The following is a 22,026-nucleotide window of genomic DNA, read 5'->3' on the forward strand; positions in this document are numbered from 1 at the left end:
TAAACCATCTAAAGTATAACACTCGCATTAAATTTAAAAAATGTGTATATCTGACACCCGTTTTTGTGATCAACTTTTGATTAAACTTTACGTAAAACTACTAGAGAGTATCTGTGTTACTCTTAGAGAATATCTGTGTTATCCGTCACTAATTTTGAAGTGATAGAATAGAAGGTAGGGCCCAGCTCTGGATTAACCATTAAGCAAAATAAGCACGTGCTTAGGGCACCAAGGGAAGGGGCACCACACAATTTTACCCCTAGCTATCATGACCTTAACTCTTTCACAGCCACACTCAACTTTGGTTGATTTTTTTGTAATTGTCCTCATCTGCCATGTTAGACTTTACTCTGCATTGTTAAAAAAACGTTTTCTTTGGTTCGGTGAGTGACTAAAGTTTCAAGAAACTATTAAACTATGTATCTGAAGTAAGAAGTAATCGATTTGCGAAAGGTTACTATAAAGTGCAGTACAAAATGTTGATAAAACTTCAGGTAAAAGATGGTTCTGTGTTGTGATGTTTGACCTTAAAGATGAAATATTTTTCTCAATCATTCCTTCTGTTGTGTCTATTTGTAAGAAATTATAGCCAGTGGAAATGTTTTGTTTTACCTTTTACTGCTTTATTCAGTCACATCTACAGAAAAATAAGAGAATAATACCACAGAAACGTGAGTCAACCGAAGTGGTGACAGATGTGTACAGAGATGTAGCTAGTTTTATGTTTTTTCGGCTTATGTTTTCATACGTTATATTTGGGTTATTGTCTCGCTTGTTTTAGTTTTATTTGTGTTAGTATTGCATTATACATGTGTGTTTTGTAATATTTTTATAAGCGTGTTTCTCACTGAAGCTTTTCTGAGCCGTAATTTTTTTGGCTTCAAACAACTTGTAAAATAACCTCCTTTGTGTGTGAGTACATGTTTTGAAATTTATCATATCAAGAAAAAAATTAGAAAGGAATGCCACCGTTCATAGATTACATGTAACCTATAAGAGTATTTGGGCATGTATGTATTCTCTTGTGATTATGTAATAATATAAACAGATCTGAAGCTGAGATGTACCTGGGGAATAAATACAAGGGTGCCAGGTCTTAAATGTGATTTAACACTGGTACCCTTGTATTTATCCCCATTCGTAAATAGCCAATACAATTTTGTTAAATATGCTAATTTTAGGCCCAAAAATGGAGATCACAATTATATTCTCCCTACTTCTTCCTTGATCCTATCCTGACGTCATAATGTCTCCACCCGGCCCTCTAGTGATGGGTTTTATGAGACGAACGAACAATCCGAGACAGAAACACACAGACAACGACAATAAACTTTTAGGTGTAATTCAACTATTTTGCGACTATAAATTCAGATCAAGTGTGTGTTCAATTACATTTCTGAAAAGCTGGGAAAAGAACTGACTGATCGGAGCAAGATGAAACGTGTTCAATTAAGTGGTGCACAAAATAGAAAACTAGCAAAAAGGAACCAACAAATGGCTTTGGATTTAGTGGCCAAGACTGGAAAGCTGACTAATTTTTCACTCAACTTACACGACATGATTTTCCAAATCAAAACCCATTTCTGCCATCAGAAGTCACTTGTACTGACTCTGACAAGATTGAAGTTGAACCAATCTCCACACCTACAAGTACCACTTTGCCTACTTCAAAGTCAGATCATCATGATGACGTTGAAGTATCACAGGTTAGCTCAACTGGCACAAGTCTCACACCTGATCTCACTTTGCCTGTAAATTCTCCTGATATCTATAGTGCAGTGGTTCTCAATCTGGGTTCAATCAAACCACAGGGGTTTGGTGAGTCAGGGGTTCGGCGAAGGTCAAGAGACACTCACTGTGTGTGTGTCCGTTTCGTTCACCCTACTCGTATGATTCGTTACGTCATGCTCCACTTGGCCATCATTGGCTGCGGCTGATCACGTCACATCACTTGGCCTTAATATCTGTGCTGCAGGGAACTTTGTCGAGGATATTGTCTCACTAGGCAAGTGTATGGGCTTGAATGTGAGTGGTGATGATGTGGAGGAGTTGGTGGAACAACACTGAGCTCACCACGGAAGAACTCCAAGACCTTCAGAAGGTTTGTTTGTTTGTTTTGGAATTTCGCACAAAGCTACTCTGAAAACTTTCCTCGAGGGCTATCTGTGCTAGCCGTCCCTAATTTAGCAGTGTAAGACTAGAGGGAAGGCAGCTAGTCATCACCACCCACCGCCAACTCTTGGGCTACTCTTTGACCAACGAATAGTGGGATTGACCGTAACATTAACTTGTTTCTGAAAGGTAACACAAAAGTCACATTGATTTGCAGTAAATATTCATAACGGCTGGGAGGGCGAGCATGTTTAGCGCGACGGGGGCGCGAACCCGCGACCCTCGGATTACGAGTCGCCCGCCTTACGCGCTAGGCCATGCCGGGCCCCTTCAGAAGGAGCAGCAATAGAAGGTAACTGAGGAAGTGTCTTCAGATGAGGAGGAGGGAAGGGAGGATGTTCCTAGTTCACTAATGAAGAAAATGTGTGGAAAATGGGGAGAGTTACAAAGTTTTGAGGAAAAATTTCACCCTGACAAAGCTGTAGCAAACCACAACATAAACCTTTCAATGACAATGCCATGTCTTACTTCAGAAACAGTTTACAATGCAGGCAGAAACAAACCTCATTAGACAAGTTTTAGTGAGAAATAGGTCCAGTGAGTGTCAAGCAGGTTGTAGTGGTGCAAAGAGACAGAAAAGAGAAAGAACTCCAGAGGGAGAGTTACCTGACATTTTTATGGAAGGTGACTCCCCTTCCAAGCAACAATAACCCTCCTACTCACCACGTTCCTCACTACCTTTCACTTACGCCATCAGCTCTCCTCAGCACAGGTAAAGTGCAGTTAAATTTTCATTTGTTTTTTTTATTGTGTTTATAGTTTTTGTGGTTGGCATGTAAGTATTATTGTACAGGTATAAATGAGCAATATTATTACTTAAAATGCTTCATAATGCGCAATCTTTGGAGGTCTGTAACGGATTAATGTAATTGACAGTATTTCTTATGGGAAAAATTGAATCGGTTTTCGAACAGCCTTCTGGAACGGAATAAGTTCGAGAACCGAGGTACTACTATATGGAAATTCTCGAAAAGGATATCCTTCTTAGTTGTTCAAAACAACCTGTGAAGAACTCATTGAACCAATGGCTCAAAAGGTCCCTGCGTTCATTTTTGATGGGGCCTGGCATGGCCAAGCGCGTAAGGCATGCGACTCGTAATCCGAGGGTCGCGGATTCGCGCCCGCGTCGCGCTAAAACATGCTCGCCCTCCCAGCCGTGGGGGCGTATAATGTGACGGTCGATATCACTATTCGTTGGTAAAAGAGTAGCCCAAGAGTTGGCGGTGGGTGGTGATGACTAGCTGCCTTCCCTCTAGTCTTACACTGCTAAATTAGAGACGGCTAGCACAGATAGCCCTTGAGTAGCTTTGTGCGAAATTCAAAAACAAACAAACAAAACAATCATTTTTGATGAAGTAAATTATTCTGGTTATTTTAGCTTGTCAGTTAACTCAACGCCAGATCTATCACATATAGATCAGTTAAGTGTTGTTCTTCGATACTTAAAAGATAGGCAGTCTGTTGAACGCTTTTTAACCTTTCTGGAACTGAAAAGTCATACCGGTTAGGAAATGACAAACCAGGTATTGCAGTACTTACGTGAAATTTGCAAACTTAATTTTTCAAAATGTAGGTGTCAGTCTTACAACAATGCTGCTCATGTGTCTGGACGTTATAAGGGGATGCAGCAAAAGATTTTAGAAGAAAATAAGTTTGTCATATATGTGCCCTGTGCAGCCCATTCACTAAATTTAGTTGGCCGAAGTGCTTTTGACTGCTGTCAAGTAGCAGTTAATTTTTTCCCTACAATGCATTTGTTCTATACATTTTTTTCAGCCTCAACCAGCTGGTGAAAAATTCTTAAAGCTTGTCTTGGAAATGAAAGTGTATTAAAATCCCTCCCTGATACCAGATGGGAGGCACATGTTATGGCAACAACAGCAATTTTGAAGTATTTCTTTAAGATTTTGGAAGCTTTATAATGTCTAGTTGAAGACCAGTCAGAAAAGGAAGACACTAGAAGAGAAGCAGACAATATTGCAAATAAGATGCAAGAGCTATAATTTGTTTTTATGTTGATCATGTGGGATGAGATTTTGCTGAAGTTTCATGAAGTAAGTCAAGTTCTGCAAAATGAGGATATGAACTTAAAAACACGTGCAGATCTGTACGGGTCATTAGCTGACCAACTTTAAGGGATGACTTTAAAAGATTTGAAGCAGTTGCAAGAAATGCTACCAGATGTTAAGTACAATGTAGCTCAAACTCGCAAACGTGTCAGAAAGAAGGTCCTCAACTCAATGACGGAGATGCACAAGAAGAAGATATGAATGCCAGAGAAAACTTTCGTATCACCACATTCTATACAATTGCTGACAAACTAGAAACCCAGATGAGAAGAAGAGGAGAGATGAACAAAGACATAACAAACAGATTTTCTTTCCTAAGTGATGTGTCAAATGACGTCACTTCATCTGCTGAAACTGAAGGATACTCTCAGTGTTCCCAAAAGCTAATAGATACTTACCCAAAGAACTTGGGAACTAATCCCTCTGCCAAGCTTCAGGAGTTTCACTCATATGTGCGCCATAAGTTCAGTACAACAAGAGCTGTAAAAAAACAGATTCGGTCATGCTGAACTTTACAAAATGATTTCAGAAGACAAAATTGAGTGTACGTTTCCAAACGTAGATATTGCATTGCGTATATTGTTAACATTAATGGTCACAAATCGCACAGCTGAACGTTCATTTTCTCAACTCAAGTTTATTAAAAATCCCAACAGAACAACTATGCGACAAGACAGGCTGGATGTCTTGTCTCTGCTAAGTTTTGAAACAGATTTGTTTCGCCAAATTAGTTTGAGGACTTGATCAAAGACCTTGCAATTAAAAGTCTAGAAGAAAACTTTTTAAAAGTTAAATAAATATTAAGGCATAAGTAAATAATTTACTTAAAGGGTTTCAAGTTCAAAGTGAAAAATTGTTAACATCAAAGTGAGAATTGTTAATTCAGAGTGAAAACAAATATGCAGTAAAAATAATACCTTTTAATTATCATTAAACAAAGAAATAATTTCCCTCATCATTTATAAATAAAAGGCCTCAGCAATTGTTTGATTTTGATCCATGTCCAATCTGTTAAGTAAATAAAATAAAAAAGTTTTTATTTAATATAGTTGTGGAGTCTGACCTGGAAGAAAACTGAAGAAGGGTTATAAATTTTCAAACTTTTATTTCACATTTAGCATTTATTGAGTTTTGTCAGCTGAGCAATGGGAGGGGCTGAGGGGGTCACCATTATTGGGCTGTGCTTAGGACATCAGTTGCCCATAATCCGACCCTGAGATAGGCGACTAATAAACACCATCACCGCTAACTCGTCGGCTATTCTTTTATCTAGAATTGACCGTCATATTATAATGTGGCCCGGCATGACCCGGTGGGTTAAGGCATTCGACTTGTAATCTAAGGGTTGCACCAAACATCCTCGCCCTTTCAGCCGTGGAGGTGTTATAATGTGACAGTCAATTCCACTTTTCGTTGGTAAAAGAGTACCCCAAGAGTTGGCGAGGGGTGGTGATGACTAGCTGTCTTCCGTCTAGTCTTACACTACTAAATTAGGAACGGCTAGCACAGATAGCCCTCGAGTAGCTTTGTGCGAAATTTCAAAACAAACAAACAAACAAGACCACCAGGCTACGAGAAGTCTTATATATATAATAAATATGTGCATATATTTTAGAATACCTTCAAAACTACACCTTAAAATTTGGTTAATCTTTGAATATTTTTGTTCAAGTATCATGAATGTCGAGACTACTACCGTTATTATTTTCTAAATTTAGAGATAAAATTTCTTGACATCATTTTTCATCACTAAGTTTAAAAAGTAATATTTTAACGGTAGGTGTTTACGTTACCATGTTGGCCATTTTACTGTCAAATTTTATATATGTTATTATTGGAATACAGTCAGTTTAATAGATAAATTTTCGCAGGTTATGATAAACTTTATTAAGCAAGTACAATTTACAGATATAATAGAGTACAAAGCGATATTGTGAACAGCCATCATAACAAGAACAACAGGGAATTCTTAAAAGCTACGGCACTTGATTAGAGTAAATTTGTCCATGAGATTTCTTCTACTTTTCTTTCAAGCTATATTTTTGTAAGCCAATGATACCAAGCACGAGACGCGTGTATAGTCGATTCAATTTTATCACTCATCAGGGCATGGCCAGGTTGTTAAGACACTCAACTCGTAAGTTGAGAGTCGGGGTTCGAATCCTACTCACACCAAACATGCTCGCCTTTTCAGCTGTGGGGGCGTTATAATATTCGGTCAGTCCCACTATTCGTTGGTAAAAGGGTAGCCCAAGAGTTTGTGAATAATGTATATGATCACGTCCAAGGTCTCATAGATTAATTTAATCTTAATTCAGCCTAAAATAATTTCAGTTTGAGGATGGACTTGTGGAGATTCTGATGAGTATTTGGTTTGGTTTGTTTTGAATTTCGCGCAAAGCTAGTCGTCCCTAATTTAGTAGTGTAAGAATAGAGGGAAGGCAGCTAGTTATCACCACTCACCGCCAACTCTTGAGCTAATCTTTTACCAACGAATAGTGGGATTGACTGTCACTTTATAACGTCCTCACGGCTGAAAGGGCGAACATGTTTGGTGGGACAGGTATTCGAACCTGCGACTCTCAGATTACAGATCGAACACCTTAACCCATCTGGCCATGCCGGGGCCTTAAAGAAGTAATACTGTCTGAACTACGGACACCTTTTCTTTACTTCACCAGAATACAGGTTGTTTTATAATGAATACAGAACATGTTCACACCAACTGTGTATTTAACTCCTACGTTGTAAAAATGTGAATTTATGGCACCTTGTTCTATTGTTTTCCCTGATAAACGTAAAAAGTTTGATAAATCTGTATCATTCAAAAACCGTACATAACCTTAAACACCTCAATCAAATCTCCTGTGATCTTTCTCATCTCCAGAGAAAATAAGTTTAGACACTTGAGTCTTTTTTTTCTCAGGATAATCCCATTATCCCAGTGACCCTTCTCTGAACCTTCTCCAACAATTCAATGCCTTTCTGGAGGAAGGGAGCCGAAAACTGTACACAGTACTCCAAATGAAGCCTTACAAATAATATGTACAGTGGGACAATAACATACCTTGTCTTATATTCAGTATTTCTTTAGGTGCTACTAGTAATCCTATTAACTCTATTACTAGCTACAATACAATGTTTAGATGACTTAACTGATTTTTTCATTCTTAACACCAAGTTATTTTTCTTTAACCACAGTATTTAATGTATTCCCATTTAAACTATAACAATAATTATATCTGTAAAAACCTAGAGGCATCACCTTAAATTTTGGATAGTTAAACATCATCTACCATGTATCGTCCCAATGTATCAAATGATCTAAATCTTCCTGTAAGGATGCAACATATTTGTTACTGTTAACCACTCCAAAATGTTATTACCTCAAAATTTTGTAATTCATTCTAGAGTCAATATCAGTAATGTAAATCACAAACACTAAAGGACGCGCATTAGTGTTCAGTATATAGTGATATTGTTATGACTGATAAAGCAAGATAAAATCAGTTTTTTTATTTTGGGATATGCGCTGAATGTCCAAAATATTTTAGGTTGTTTAGGAAGATATCCTCAGATAAGAAATATAATTATTAGATATTATACGTTTTTCACGAATATCATTCTTTTCTCTCACCTGTTTCCGAAACGCACTTCTGATTATTAAAAAAATATATATCTAATTATTTTTTTAAAAATAATATCTAATGAAGGCACGGCATGGCCAAGCGTGTTAAAGCACTCGACTCGTAATCTGAGGGTCGCGGGTTCGCATCCCCCTCGCGCCAAACATGCTCGACCTTTCAGCCGTGGGGGCGTTATAAAGTACGGTCAATCCCACTATTCGTTGGTAAAAGAGTAACCCAAGAGTTGGCGGTGGGTGGTGATGACTGGCTGCCTTCCCTCTAGTCTTACACTGCTAAATTAGGGACGGCTAGCGCAGATAGCCCTCGAGTAGCTTTGGGCGAAATTCAAAACAATTCATTGGTTTTCATGAAAGACGAGAAGCTTTCGTCACTCGATAATGTTTAACACTTTAAAAGAAACGAACTGAAACAAGTTTGCAAGAATAATAGTAATAATTTCACAGAAATCTAAAATTTGTGAAAACATATTTTGAGGTTCACTTTTGAATATGCATTATTAAGTGCTTCTTGCATTGTTATGATTGCCATATGATCACATAAGTTTAATAACTAATTGAACTGGCCTGGCATGGCAATATGGTTAAGGCACTCGACTCGCAATTCGAGGGTCGCGGATTCGAATCCATGTCACACCAAGCATGCTCGCCCTTTCAGCCGTGGGGGCGTTATAATGTGACGGTCAATCCCACTATTCGTTGTAAAAGAGTAGCCCAAGAGTTAGCGGTGGGTGGTGATGACTAGCTGCTTTCCCTCTAGTCTTACAGTACTAAATTAGGCACGGCTAGCTCAGATAGACCTCGAGTAGCTTTGTGCGAAATTCAAAAAACAAAACAAATATCTAATGAAAAGTATAATAACAAGATGGCATACATATTTTTATGAAAAAAAGGTTTAATTATTTTAATGCAGCCGATTTCATTTTCATGCAAAGGTATTTCTCTTTGCAAGCACTCCAGAAAATTTGGTCACTTTAGGTATAATTCAAACAAAACATATCATTTAGTAATTCTTTTAATTCAAAAAACGCAAAATTTAGCTACGTTCGAAACATTCCTGAAACCTCTGAGACGAAGTCATTATTTATAAGCTATAAAGTATTATATAAGTGTCATTTTTTAATTCCTGTTTCTTGTGATAATAACATATATTCTGCATATCTTAAATGGTTTGTTTGTTAATTTCGCGCAAAACTACACGAGAGCTATCTGCATTAGCCATCCCTAATTTAGCAGTGTAAGACTAGAGGGAAAGCAGATAATCATCACCACCCACTGTTAAATCTTGAGCTGCTCTTTTACCAACGAACAGTGAGAATGCCAGTCAAACTATTACACCCTCATGGCTGAAAAGGGTGATCGTGTTTGGTGTGAGGGGAATTCGAATCCGTGAACCTCGGATTAGGAGTCGAGTGCCTTAATCACCTGGTCATGTCAGGCCATCTTAAAGAGTAATTGGTTATTTGATTTTGAAATAACAAATGTACAGAGAATATTTTCAGGTTACTAAAAAATATTTTAGTTGTCACCTATATTTTCGAAATTTGATTTTTTACATTGAATAATATGTTAAAATGTGTCAGTCATAAAGAAATTATAATAATTATTAAAAATTTCCCTGATAAATGTTAATGAATTTTAGTTTTAGGTGAAAGGAAGTTAAGAGTCTGTCACCGTACGAGGGCGTTGTAGTTGCGCTAAATTGGGGAGAGATTGTGTTGAACGAGTAACAGCTGGTAGGCCTTTTTATGCATAATATTGTAATTTACAAACAAGTATATATTAATTTGGAATAATAGTTTTGCATAGCATAAACTTATCCTGTAGCTTAGCACACCATTTACTGAGCAATCAGTTGTTCGATGTCTGTTATTTAGCCTGTCTAATATTAATAGTAGTATCACTGCTAGTAGATCTACCGGCAATACAATTTACAAATGAGCGCCGTTTCAGCAGCAGATTAATCAATGCTATATAAATTATAATGGCAGTAAAAATCCGCTTTTGTTCGCTTAGCACGTTGGTATAAATAATGCAAGGGCAGTTATACATATATTGAAGATATTATTTATAAAATAAGTACAATTTTGACATAATTTAAACTGTTTGCTTTTCATTCCTGTTGTAGTATTTTTTATCATGTAACTTCAAAATTCAATACTTCCAAGTTACTGTTTGATTTTCATTGTTACTAAAACAGTCGTAACATATGAGGAAAATTTTAAACAATGTTTCAGCGAATACGTTTTTAGTTGCCACCCCTGTCTGTAGACTTTTAAAGAAAAAACTGGATTTTAATACCCATGTAAATAAAAACAAATATTATATGCTTAAATTATTACATGTCAAATGTTTATATGTTACTATATGAACTTTTGTTCAGTGGCTGAGAATAGCTTTTACAGTATATATTTTCATAAGTAGTACTTGTTGTTATGAGCTTGATGACAATAATTAACATCCATTTCAAGCTGTTAAAAGATTAATAAAAGAAGGTGCAGCCTGGCATTCTGTGAGAACCTCAAAATTGTTTTGTAAAAAAGAGGACTCTTTTTATTTATTTTACCCTAAGGATTATGCTTAGTTCATTTTTAGTATCAAACAGCATTCAATCTTTAGGTTTTACCAGTTGATTTTAAAGTTATTTCAAGTTCATTTATAGATGGTACAGTTCATCAAAATGCTTCAGATTTTGCTGTTAATTTCTTTCACAAACAAACATCTTATTAGTGAAAGTTTGTTTACCAGATTCATTTAAACATAACGTTTTGAAGGTTTTAACAGCTTGAAATTATAAAGTTTTTAGGTACTTTAACATACTTTAAACCTGAGTTAACAAACATCAATTGGGTTCTTGAAAATATTGTTTTTTTCTGTTACAGGTATTAATTAAAATCTCAAACATAGTAACTCTAATGACATTAATAACACTTAACCAATTGAGACAATCCATAAATCCTTGTTTTTAAAACATAAAGTTGTGATATAATTAAGATGGTCTGCACATGTTAAATATATCTATGGGAACTTGTTTTAACAAAGAAACTTCTTTCCATTCAATAATAAAGCCAATAACATGCAATAGTTTCTTGTTGTTTATGAATGCAGATATATATATTCTGGTTGAAAGGGAGCATTGGGTCCTCTCTAAGATGGCCTTGAAAAAGGATAGCAGAATATTACAATTCTTACATCTATAACAACTTGCATGCTATATAGCATCTTAGGGAGTGTGAATATTGTATTGTATTTGAAGACTTTGAAATTCTATTTAAACAATATATGAAAGAAAAATTAAACTTTGAAGAGGATCCGATCAGATAGAGCTTTCAATCAGAAATAAATGAAAAAACCTTTTAATATGTTAAAGTAAAATTATTTTAAGAATTCTGAATCCAGTTCTTTCTACTTGAACATTTTAATACATTCTATGATGAAACTCCTTCCTGATTCTCATGAGTCTTTTTTTTTACAGCCTTTGTTCCATCTTATTCCTGACACCAAAAAAGTTTTGAGTTTTTATTATGAGAATTAAACTTAAAATGTGAGTGTAAGTTCATGAAAAAGTGTCACTGTGAGTCACACTGTGATGTTTACCAGAAGTTTTTACCATATTGTCGTTTGACATCATGTGATAAGAGTCAAAAATGACAGTCTCACTATACTTGTTCTAAGAAACTGCAATACAAATTATCAAGTTGAAAGGACAATTTAATGTCTTAAAATACACCTGAATATTGATCCATTTCATTAAAATGTTTGAAGTTTTTCAGCTGTGGGGGCATTATAATGTGACAGTTAATCCCACTATTTGTTGGTAAAAGAGTTGGCAGTGATGACTAGCTGCATTCCCTCTAATCTTATGCTGCTAAGTTAGGGATGGTTAGTGCAGATAGCCCTCATGTAGCTTTGCCCAAAATTCAAAACAAACCAATGTTTGAAGTGATAAGTTTTTTTAGTAATTGGAATAAAAATTATGAAACTGAAACTAAACTTTGATGTTGCTTAAAAAAACTGACCTCTGATTCACTTCATTAAATTATATGAAATGAACTTCCTACCCCATCAAAGAGGTTTAGTATTCTTACATAGGTTTCAACTTCTTGTTTGGTTGTGGTTACTCAACATACAAACAAGAAACCATGTGAAGTCTATCTGGTGCTCCTGGCCACATTAAATACGAAGCTGTATGAATAAGTAAAGACTGCATTTTATCATTGCTGTAATATTGTTAGAGACTTCTGTTTCAGATAAAATAAGTACTTTGTTACTAAAATTATTATCATGTATGCTTTCACTAACCTGGTTTATTAAAATGTTTTGTTTTTTACTTAGTGTTGCTGTGTTAACTCAGACAATGAGACCATCACTTACTGTTATATTGAGTGTTGTTTTTGTGAGCTATATTTTTCATTCTATCTGGACAATCTACCAGCTTTACAATCCTAAACCTTGCCCTCTTAAAGAAAAATGTCTCAAACCATCTTGGAAAGAAACATCTAGGTTCCAGGTAATTCTGTGATTGTTAGAAATTGTTTGTTTTGAAAATTTTTAGGATTTAGCTAATACAAATATAGTATTCTGTATAAAATATTGATAATTATATAATTTTATAAAGGTTTTTTTGAGCTTGTTTTCTCAGCTGTTGTTGGACAGTTTTTAAGAAATTTCTTAAGAAAGATAATATTTGTTTCACTGTTTTTCATTGATGGTTACAGATTAAACTGAGGAACTTGTTCAGAGTTGTGTGGCTTACGATATTGAATGTTTTGTTTGGATGTGATGTATTTTACAATTAATATTAATCTAGGCCAGTGAGTATGCTTCTCACATAGGTATTATGCAAACAAATAGAATTGAAAATGAATAACCATTGCTTGGCAGCAGAGTTTATTTTCTGCTGTAATTTAAACAGTTATTTTTAGTATTATGTGAAAACAAAACTAATTGAAAAGTTAGCTACAAAAATTATATGTTTATTGTCTACAGGGTGTTTGGAGAGTCACTGTACACATATATTTATTAACAGACATGTTTCAGTACAGAATATAGGAGGTAAATATGAATGACAATTATAAAAAATGTTGAAAGTGACCCCTGTTGGCATCAATACAGGCTTGGATCCTTCTTATTTTGTTTCTAAACACCACAATCAGTTGCTGGCTTGAAATAGACTGAATGAATGCTGTTATCGCTGCTTTCAAAACTGCACAGGGACTTTCCGAACACCCTGTGCGTTAATTTTTAATATTTGTGTGTATATCAGTTCAGGGTTACTTTGTGTTTTTTTTTTTTATAAGTTACATTTAGTGTTATATTCTTAAGAACCACTTATGGTTATAGGTAGTTTACATTCCAGTTGTTAAAATGTTCTCTCATGTAGTGAGAGCTTCTAGTTCAGGATGTGAGTTTCTTACTGTTAGTTTTATGCAGGAATAATAAATTTCATGAGTAATATATCATATTATTTAATGGATTTATTTATAAAAATGGATCTTTCAAAGTTTCTATGGTTTCTATGAAAAGAACGTATGATGTGACCTATATTACATTTGAAGAGCTTTTGAAACCCATGTTATATCAGGTGGTAACTGATACCCTTAATTAATTGATTGCTTAAGTTAGGCAATGTCTATGTGAAGTGTATGTTCTTTATTATTTTCATGTCACAGGTTTATTTGTGTACTTCTCCAAAAGTTGATGTGAAGAGGGAGTCGGAGTTGACAGTTGTTTGGTCTGAGAATGATTTTGATATTAGTGTTTCAAAAGATATGTAAGTACATTACTTCAGCTGAACTTTGTAAGTGTTTATCAGGTTTCGTATGATAGCCTTCACTACAAATTCTTGAATTACTGACTTGATTAAAACAAAACTAAAAATAATACGTTTTGAAAATTGTAGAATATTAATGTGAGTTGCTAAAACTCTAGAATTTTAAAAACATTTTATGGTATAGTTTTACTTAGTTACACTAATACTTGATTACTTTTTTAAAATGTTTTTCATTGTTCAGCAAAACTATTAAAACTTTTATTTTTTTTATTACAGTCCTTTGAATATATCACTGCCTCGTAGCACCTTAAGAAATGGAACTCTCAGCATACATGCTTTTATAACTCCTAAGCAAAACATAAAAAGATCTCTCTCAGACCTTATAGGTGATAGCAGGACTTCCCATGGCAGTGGTCTGTTGACAAAATATGTTGTTCCCACAAGCCAAGCATTTAACCTTCTGAAAAATGAGAAGAAAAAAGAGGTATTTTTAAACCACAGTTTTTAAGCCATAGTTTTTGAAACTTAGGTAACACGGGAACAGTTAAATTGACAGCCCGGCATGGCCAGGTGGGTTAAGGTGTTCAACTCGTAATCTGAAGGAGGGTTGTGGGTTCGAATCCCTGTCGTACCAAACATGCTTGCCCTTTCAGCCATGGGGGTATTATAATGTGACGGTCAATCCCACTATTTGTTGGTAAAAGAGTAGCTCAAGAGTTGGCAATGGATGGTGATGACTAGCTGCCTTCCCTTTAGTCTCACACTGCTAAATTAGAGATAGCTAGCACAGATAGTCCTCGCAAAATTCAAAAAAAACAAACAGTTTCTACAAAACGGGCAGGTGTGACTTTTACTTCCTACACTCGTTTAAGAACGTTTATGACAAAAAATGAAAGAAAATTAGGAAAACATTCAGAGTTTTATGTTTTTTTCAAATGATTGTTGTTTTGTTGTTGTTGTTGTTTAGAATTAAGCACAAAGCTACACAATGGGCTATCTGTGCTCTGCCCACCATGGGTATTGAAACCCAGTTTTTAGTGTTGTAAGTCTGCACACAAACCAGTGAGCCACTGGGGGGCCATATTTCGAATGGAAGTGAGATTATGTGTATATGACCCTTTTGTTATCCTGACACAGCCACGTGAATTGGTTGTGGATGGTGATAACTAGCTGCCTTCCCTTTAGTCTTACATTGCTAAATTAGGAATGGCTAGTGCAGGTAGCCCTCGTGTAGCTTTATGAGAAATTTAGAAACAAATAGTTAAATTGTTTGTAATCAACTGTTTATGTATAAGAATATACACACTTCATGAGCTCAGGTTTATTTGTTTGGATATTTTGTTTGTACATTTATAATTAACTAGTACACTCAGTGGTTGGAGCTGGTTAGGCAAGATTTAAGAGCTTGTTTTGTATTTTTGTATATACTTTTTTCTAATTATTTAATTTAGAGGTACAACTATAAATGTGTATTTAAGTCCTCCTGTATATTCTTAAATGCCCAGAATTACATTTAAAATCCCACTTTCTCATATTTATAAATGAACAAAATCTGTAAGAAATATTTTACAGCTATCTTGTATATATATATATATATATGTGTATAAAAATGTACAAAGTGTTGGTTTTCAAGGAAAAATAAAACAGTTGTTTAAAACATATTTATTTATTCTGTTTGTGTCACTCTTGTTTTACTTTATTGATTTGTTTATAGGATCCAAATAAACAACAGGTAGAAGATGAAAGACCAGTAACCCACTGGAAACCTAACTTTGCTTTTCATGTAATGTTTGAACCTTTACCATTGTACAAAAATAACATCCCTGGAGAAATATTTCATCTCCTAGTGTAAGTTTTTGACATTTGTTTAGATTCAACTTTATTCCTGTTCAGCTCAATTAAAATAATTTCTAAAATTGTAATATTTTTAAACTTTCGTAACCAGATAATACTTCTTTCTTGTCAACAAGTGAATATTGTATTTTAAAATCTAAGTAAAATCAATAATTGTAACTCATATTTCAACAATTTTTAATTCACAAAATATTTTAGTTAATTTTTTGTCTTTATGTGAAATTTATTTAGTGTAATGCAAAAAACAAAAGGTAAATTTCCCAAGTATTATTTCTTCACAGCTCTGATTAGTATTGATTTTATTAAAAGATTTATGCCCTTCCAAAAATATATGTTGAAATTTGTTAAGGAACTATCATTCATTTTAAATGTAATGATTTATATTATGTTTTTCATGGGACTTTATTTCTATAGTAGTAGTTTTATTATATAATAAATATATAATATAATATATAATAAAACTCTCTATAATGTTACAGCATGCGGTATGAAGAACTACTGGTGAAGTTCAGCTTTGGAAAGAGCTTGAGCCAATAACTAAATACTAGTTTAGAGAGCTGATTATAAACTGTGTACTCAGTGAAGAATAAATAATTTGGTATTAGCAAATATTTTTGGTTTATTGAAATATTGTCTATTTGGAGCTTCTGCAACATTGAACAAAGGAATTTTATGGGAAGTTTAAAAAACTTAGAGGAATACTGTAGCTCTAGGAATCTTCACTAATTTTTTTGTAAATTATTTTTATTCCTGAAAATATTTTTATGTTCAGTTATATATGTTTGAAAGTTACAGAAATGTTCTCGAATGTAATCAAATTAGCTTAGGCAGGTAACTGTGAAATACTACAGTGATCCAAATTCTTATTTATGGATTATTATTGTCAGGTTAACTGTGTTAAAACACACAAATTAAATTTACTGTTTATTGAAAAGAAATGATAATTATTGGATATAAATTGCACTTGACCAAAAATGTTTGCAGAATCATACCTAGTCTTGCTAAGTTTACAGTGATGCTATTTTGAGAGGTGAAATTGTATGTCACCATACATTTTGCCATGTTTTTCAAAATTTATAACCAGAAATGATAACTATTGTCATTGATAAAGTATCAGAAGAAGGTAGTAATGAACATCAGTCATATTATAACTAATAAAATGGAACATTGTAATGAGCAATAAAAAATGTTTGAAACTCCAAAATGAAAGGAAATAATTTTAGGAATTTCATAAGTTAAAAAATATTGATCCCACTTTATCTTAAGTGGAAATTGAATACTGTTTGGTTCGGAAGGGTTAATGGAAGTCAACATTACTTGTTTTGTACTGACAGAAATAGCTTTAAAATGAATTGGTTTTAAAAACTTTTTCTATAATCAAATTTACGTTAACTAAAATAAAGAGCTAGGTAACTGCACAAGTTTTGTGAAATGGCACTTGACATGTGATGTTTCAAATATTTGTTTCATGACAATTTAATTACAAAATGCTATTACCTTCACTCACCCAATGCTTTCTTAACCCTGATTTGCACTTTAAGCATTGTTGAAAACGTTTTCCTTAACAGTGCACCAGTCTGTTACATCACTATTTTTGTGCCATTTACAAACATGATACTATCCTCCACCAATTATTCTGTGCTGTCTATACTAGTGCAGGTATCTTCCGCTACTGTTCTAACACAATCCTCACTTTCTTGATTGGCATTCACGTATTTCCCACCCTTCATTCCTATTGATATCCTGGTGTTTTAGTTTATAATTACCAATTTTTGAAATATAAGTAATGCAGTGTGGAGGGTAGTTATATGATGTGCACATATATCTAAATGGTACAGAAATAAAGGGGTATAATAGACTGGTGTGCTATTAGTGAAAAAAAAAAATGTAGACAGTGTTTAGAAGGCAAAATGAGGTTGAGAGAGCTTTGGGTGAGTGATGTGCTTATTGGAAATACATTTAAAATGTAGGAAAATGTTGGTATGTGTATTAATTATCTCTATATTTTTAGGACAAATGAAAAGAGAGAGTACTTACCAATAGTTTTTGCTAGTGAACTCAGCTATAGGATTAAAGACCTAGTGGTAAGTTAATAAAATATGTACTTTGATGGTGAGTAATTTTTAACTGATCTAAAAACTGATTGATTGCTTTAACATATTTGGTGTTTATTCCAATCAAGGAAATCCAAGTACAATGCATTAATCAACATTTCAGCATCAAACAAGTGTATTTTTCCATAGCTATATGAGTGAAAACATAAAAAATAATATATTAGTGATTCTAAACATGATTGATAACTGACAAGAATATGGAGTATTTTAGCATCATACATAATGATGCTATTTCATGTAACAAAACATACTGCATTCAATAGGTGCACTAAATTAATTTATCTCACCCTGATTGGTGTATCTCATCTCAAGGTGAAAGTTGTACTAGTGAATAAAAGACATTACAGAAAATAAAGCTGTTGTCATTATTCCACACATTTTGTTTTCAGAATACTGCAGAGTTGAAAAAGTTATACTAATTTTTGTGCATACAATTACAGTAAATTTTGATTGTGATTTGATTTCATCTTTTCCAAACACAAACATTATTGCCAATTTGTAATGGTGAGATGTAACTACCAGTATTCCATCTTTGAGAAGTTGTTGGCTGGTGATCTAAACAAGCAGTGTTTAAAAACTGTATAAGCTTATATAGTTTCCATTTCAGCCAAGGTTCCAGTAGAGATTGGAACAAAGTGATGAATGCTTAACTTTTTTATATGTTGTCTGAAGAAAGATATTTGAGAACACAATATTTTATAATTACAGTTCTGTTTTTTTTTGTCATACCTTACAAAAAACTTGCTTTATCATATGGGGGGGAAAATAAAGTTTTTTTTTTCAAAATGAAGTACATTTAGTTACATCGTTTTGTACTTGTCTGCATTATATTTAAATTTGCTGACAGTGATGCTATTGTTAGGTTGTGTGTAGGTTAGGCCTTATTGGCCCACACAGCATTGTGAATGGTCACTAAAATTCACCGAAAAAAATGTTAACAAAGATATATATAAATGAATATAATATAGAATTAAAACTTACTAGGTGTATTAAATGAAACCTTGTGATTAACGATTAAAAAAAAAGGTTACTTATAATTTTGGTACTTTTGAAATATTTTTATTGTATGTCTGTGTAATTGGTGGGCTAGTCTTTGGAGCTTGACTTCACCACCAGTCACAACAGATCTGTATTAAATCCAGAAGTACAGTCATGAGTGGAGTTTACAGTTAGAATAAAGAATTTGGCTTGGATTCTATACTACTCCAGTTTTTAACACAACATAGGCTCAAAACACTTTTGGTTCATTTATTAACTTTAATAAACTTTCTAATGAACAGTCATCAACCTATCTCAAATCAACTGTGTTGTATAAGCTTTCCTTAACACTATGCTTTACAACAACAACTATTCATTGTATTTGATTTGAGAAAGATAGCAATGACTATTTTCTTGGAGCTCAAGTGAGACATATTTTCTTGACCTTGGAGACATTGGCATTGTTGTTCTGAACATCATATCAGTAGGTTAATAACTTTTCTTGGGAGAGTGACTTCGACTGTAGTGGACTTTTCAACAGAATTCTGATTTTTAGATCTATATTGCAGAACTTTCAATTCATGGCCAAACAGGGGCTCTCATGTCAATTCCTTTCGGGTTCTTACATCAATTTCTTTTCGTGTCCTTGCAATTTTCTAAATAGCTTGCATATTCACTTGCAAGTAGACCTGTCACTTCACTGGATTATTTTTTGCAACTCATAGTGATTTTTGGAACCAAAATAAAAAATACTTCAGTGATTGGCCATAGTAGAATACAATAACTTAACTGCCTTCTTGCATGTATTTGTCCTCATCCTTTGGACATCAATTCCACAATAAAATACTGACTAACCCTTATTTGGAAGTTTCATCCAATGTAAACATTTCTTGTAGCTCTGTCATGCTGACATCAGTCACTTGGTATAGATTTCAAGTTCAATTGTCTAATGAAATTTGCAAAAGCATTTTCACAACCTTTTCTCTCTCTTGATAGCATGAGATTGAGAATAGTGTAAGCCTCTGATTCTCAGAGTCAGTCACTCACATCTTTGGTTTAAATACGACATATATTCTTTCACAGTTGAGTGTCTCCATGCTTTGTACAACATTTGATCATACTGGGCCATAGTAGGATGTTTCTGGCATATATTTCTTGCTTGTGAACGTACTGGCAACAACAAAATATTCCTCAAAATTCCACACTTCTTCACCAGTGATCATAAACACAATGAAACTGTGTGTGGTATTTTTCAGTTCAAATTGAATCAGAATTTCAAGTTTCATTAAATGTAAACTTTACAGGAATGCTTTTCTAAGACTGTAGGAAGACATAATAAGCAGTAATTGAAATTTAAAACAAATGTAGGCATTCTTAATTACTTTTAAATGTTTTTGCAATGCAAATAGGATAAACCACACAACGTGTATCTTATAGTTAAGTACACTGCATAAGTAATTTGGAAATTTGTTGCTTCTCCTAACAGCTGTGGTAAAGTAACTTGTGATAACTGCAGAAAATATGGCTTTTCCTGTTATACATTGGCAGAATTATTTCTGTGATGACCAAAACCTGCTAAATGATTGGAAAACTGTTGTAGTAGACAAGCAGTGAGTACGCATAGGCAGAAGTGCAGGTCATTGTTTGGATTGTTAGCTTGTGGTGAGGACTGTAATTTTAGTTTGACAAAAAAGAAATCTCATTATTAGCACACATCAACTACAAAACCTTTAGGTTTAAAGAAAGTTAACTGATAATTTTCAAAACTATATTTAGTTGTGCTGTGTGACCATCAAAATCACAACTGCCAGAGACATAAATAATTACAATAAATAATCTTCATTTTATACATAATTTTAACCAGGTAATAAGTTTAAAAAATTCTTAATTTGTAATGAGATTACAATAAGCCACAGTAAAGCCACATAGTTTTCAGTTAATTTAAATGTCACATGATCCTTATCTAGTACTTTATGTATAGAATAATTTGTCTTCAGTGTAAACATTTGGTATATTTATAACTTAGTTTACAAATGTTTGATAAGTGTAAGGACAATTAGAAATTTGCTAAACTTACTTAACTTGATTGGACGTGGTTTTACAGTTTAATTAAAAGATATATCTTTATTTTATATTTGATAATGTTCTTGTCATTGTTCAGCCCCTTAACACAGTTGAAATGGTTATGCCTTTGACTGTTAGTTACACACCAATATCCTTAGGTCGGCTGAGATTAATGGTCACAGTAGAACATGCAATGAAGTCATTGGAAAAAGCAGGTGAATAAATTCTTATATATTTCTTGTTTGTCTTGAAAACAAATATCTAAACAGATTCTAAAAAATAATTTGTATTTAGAAAGTTATGTCAAAGTATTTGTTGTTTTCATCTTTTATTAAGTTCCAGGTATTTGAATACTTTTATATACTTATTCAATAATCTTGAACTAGTTGGAATATACATCTATTTATTTGTTTTATTTTTTGTTGATACTTGTGGAAAATAAACATTTACGAGGTGTAGTACTTTGTGCTGTTGAAGTTAATGTTTTATTTTTTTTGTGAATTTTATAATTATTTAAAAATTAAAGAATTAATTTCAGTACCTTGTACATTTTTTTAAATCAGGTTTTACTCCTAAGGATACTGATGAAATAAAGGGAATATTCTTTGATACAAATATCTATCTTTTACTGCTAACTTTCTTCGTGTCTGCATTTCACGTAAGTTAAAAACCAATAGCAATGAATCTTGATTTTATTTGCACTCAAACCTATATTCCTAGAATTGGAATGTATGTGTAGATTGTAAAACAGCTTCGAGCTTGAGTGAGATGTTAAATGATAAATGTGAAAGGTATTTTATTTTCACAGCATATGTAAACATAGAGGTGCATAATACGAGTAAATTAGTGGTGTCATAGTTTGTACAAAATGCAAAAGTATTGCAAATTTGAGACGGAAACTTAAGAATGGTAAATAAAAGTACAGAAACTTCACGTGTAATAATCACAGTATGTTGTAGTGCACAGTTGTTGAGACCACTCAATGATATTAGATGCACAATAATACAACGTTTAAAAATGTTCAGAGTATCCAAAGATATTGAGAGTGAAGAGTGGTTTGTTGTTAGAATTTTTAAAACCTGTAAACTAACTGTTCTTTGTATTGAATTCATTTGGGGTGATGTATTATCTGTGAGGTTTGTGTAGTAAAATAAGTGTATTTAATTAGCTGTAGGATTTCTACTTTGATTTTTAGCTTTGCTTTAAGTATATAACATTGTTAAAGGTCTACAGTACATACAATGTTCCAAAGAATGTTCATTGCGATTTTGCTTAGTGTTAGATTTACACCTTTGGGATCTTGTGGTCATTCTAAATTCATTGAAGTGGAGAGAACTCAAAGTTTTGACTGATTATGAG

The 22,026-nt window shown here is 33.6% G+C and overlaps 1 protein-coding gene across 3 annotated transcripts in view; it reads left to right on the forward strand.

Moving 5' to 3' along the window:
- The first annotated feature begins 2,024 nt into the window (after positions 1-2,024).
- The window catches only part of LOC143251001 (lipid scramblase CLPTM1L), a 30,201-nt gene continuing 10,199 nt past the window's right edge, over positions 2,025-22,026 (forward strand). Inside the window, exons 1-8 of one of the 3 annotated variants that reach the window (XM_076502274.1) lie at positions 2,025-2,101; positions 12,220-12,394; positions 13,557-13,657; positions 13,934-14,141; positions 15,372-15,505; positions 17,523-17,595; positions 20,765-20,882; positions 21,231-21,325. In XM_076502274.1, the coding sequence (XP_076358389.1) occupies positions 12,242-12,394; positions 13,557-13,657; positions 13,934-14,141; positions 15,372-15,505; positions 17,523-17,595; positions 20,765-20,882; positions 21,231-21,325 (882 nt within the window). In that variant the 5' untranslated portion in view covers positions 2,025-2,101; positions 12,220-12,241. Of the gene's footprint in view, positions 2,102-2,714; positions 2,885-9,526; positions 9,621-12,219; positions 12,395-13,556; positions 13,658-13,933; positions 14,142-15,371; positions 15,506-17,522; positions 17,596-20,764; positions 20,883-21,230; positions 21,326-22,026 lie in introns of those variants that run through there. The other 2 variants (XM_076502273.1, XM_076502272.1) reach the window with 2 other exon arrangements.

The sequence above is a fragment of the Tachypleus tridentatus genome, chromosome 5 (genome assembly GCF_004210375.1).
Source record: "Tachypleus tridentatus isolate NWPU-2018 chromosome 5, ASM421037v1, whole genome shotgun sequence".
NCBI classification, from domain to species: Eukaryota; Metazoa; Arthropoda; class Merostomata; order Xiphosura; family Limulidae; genus Tachypleus; species Tachypleus tridentatus.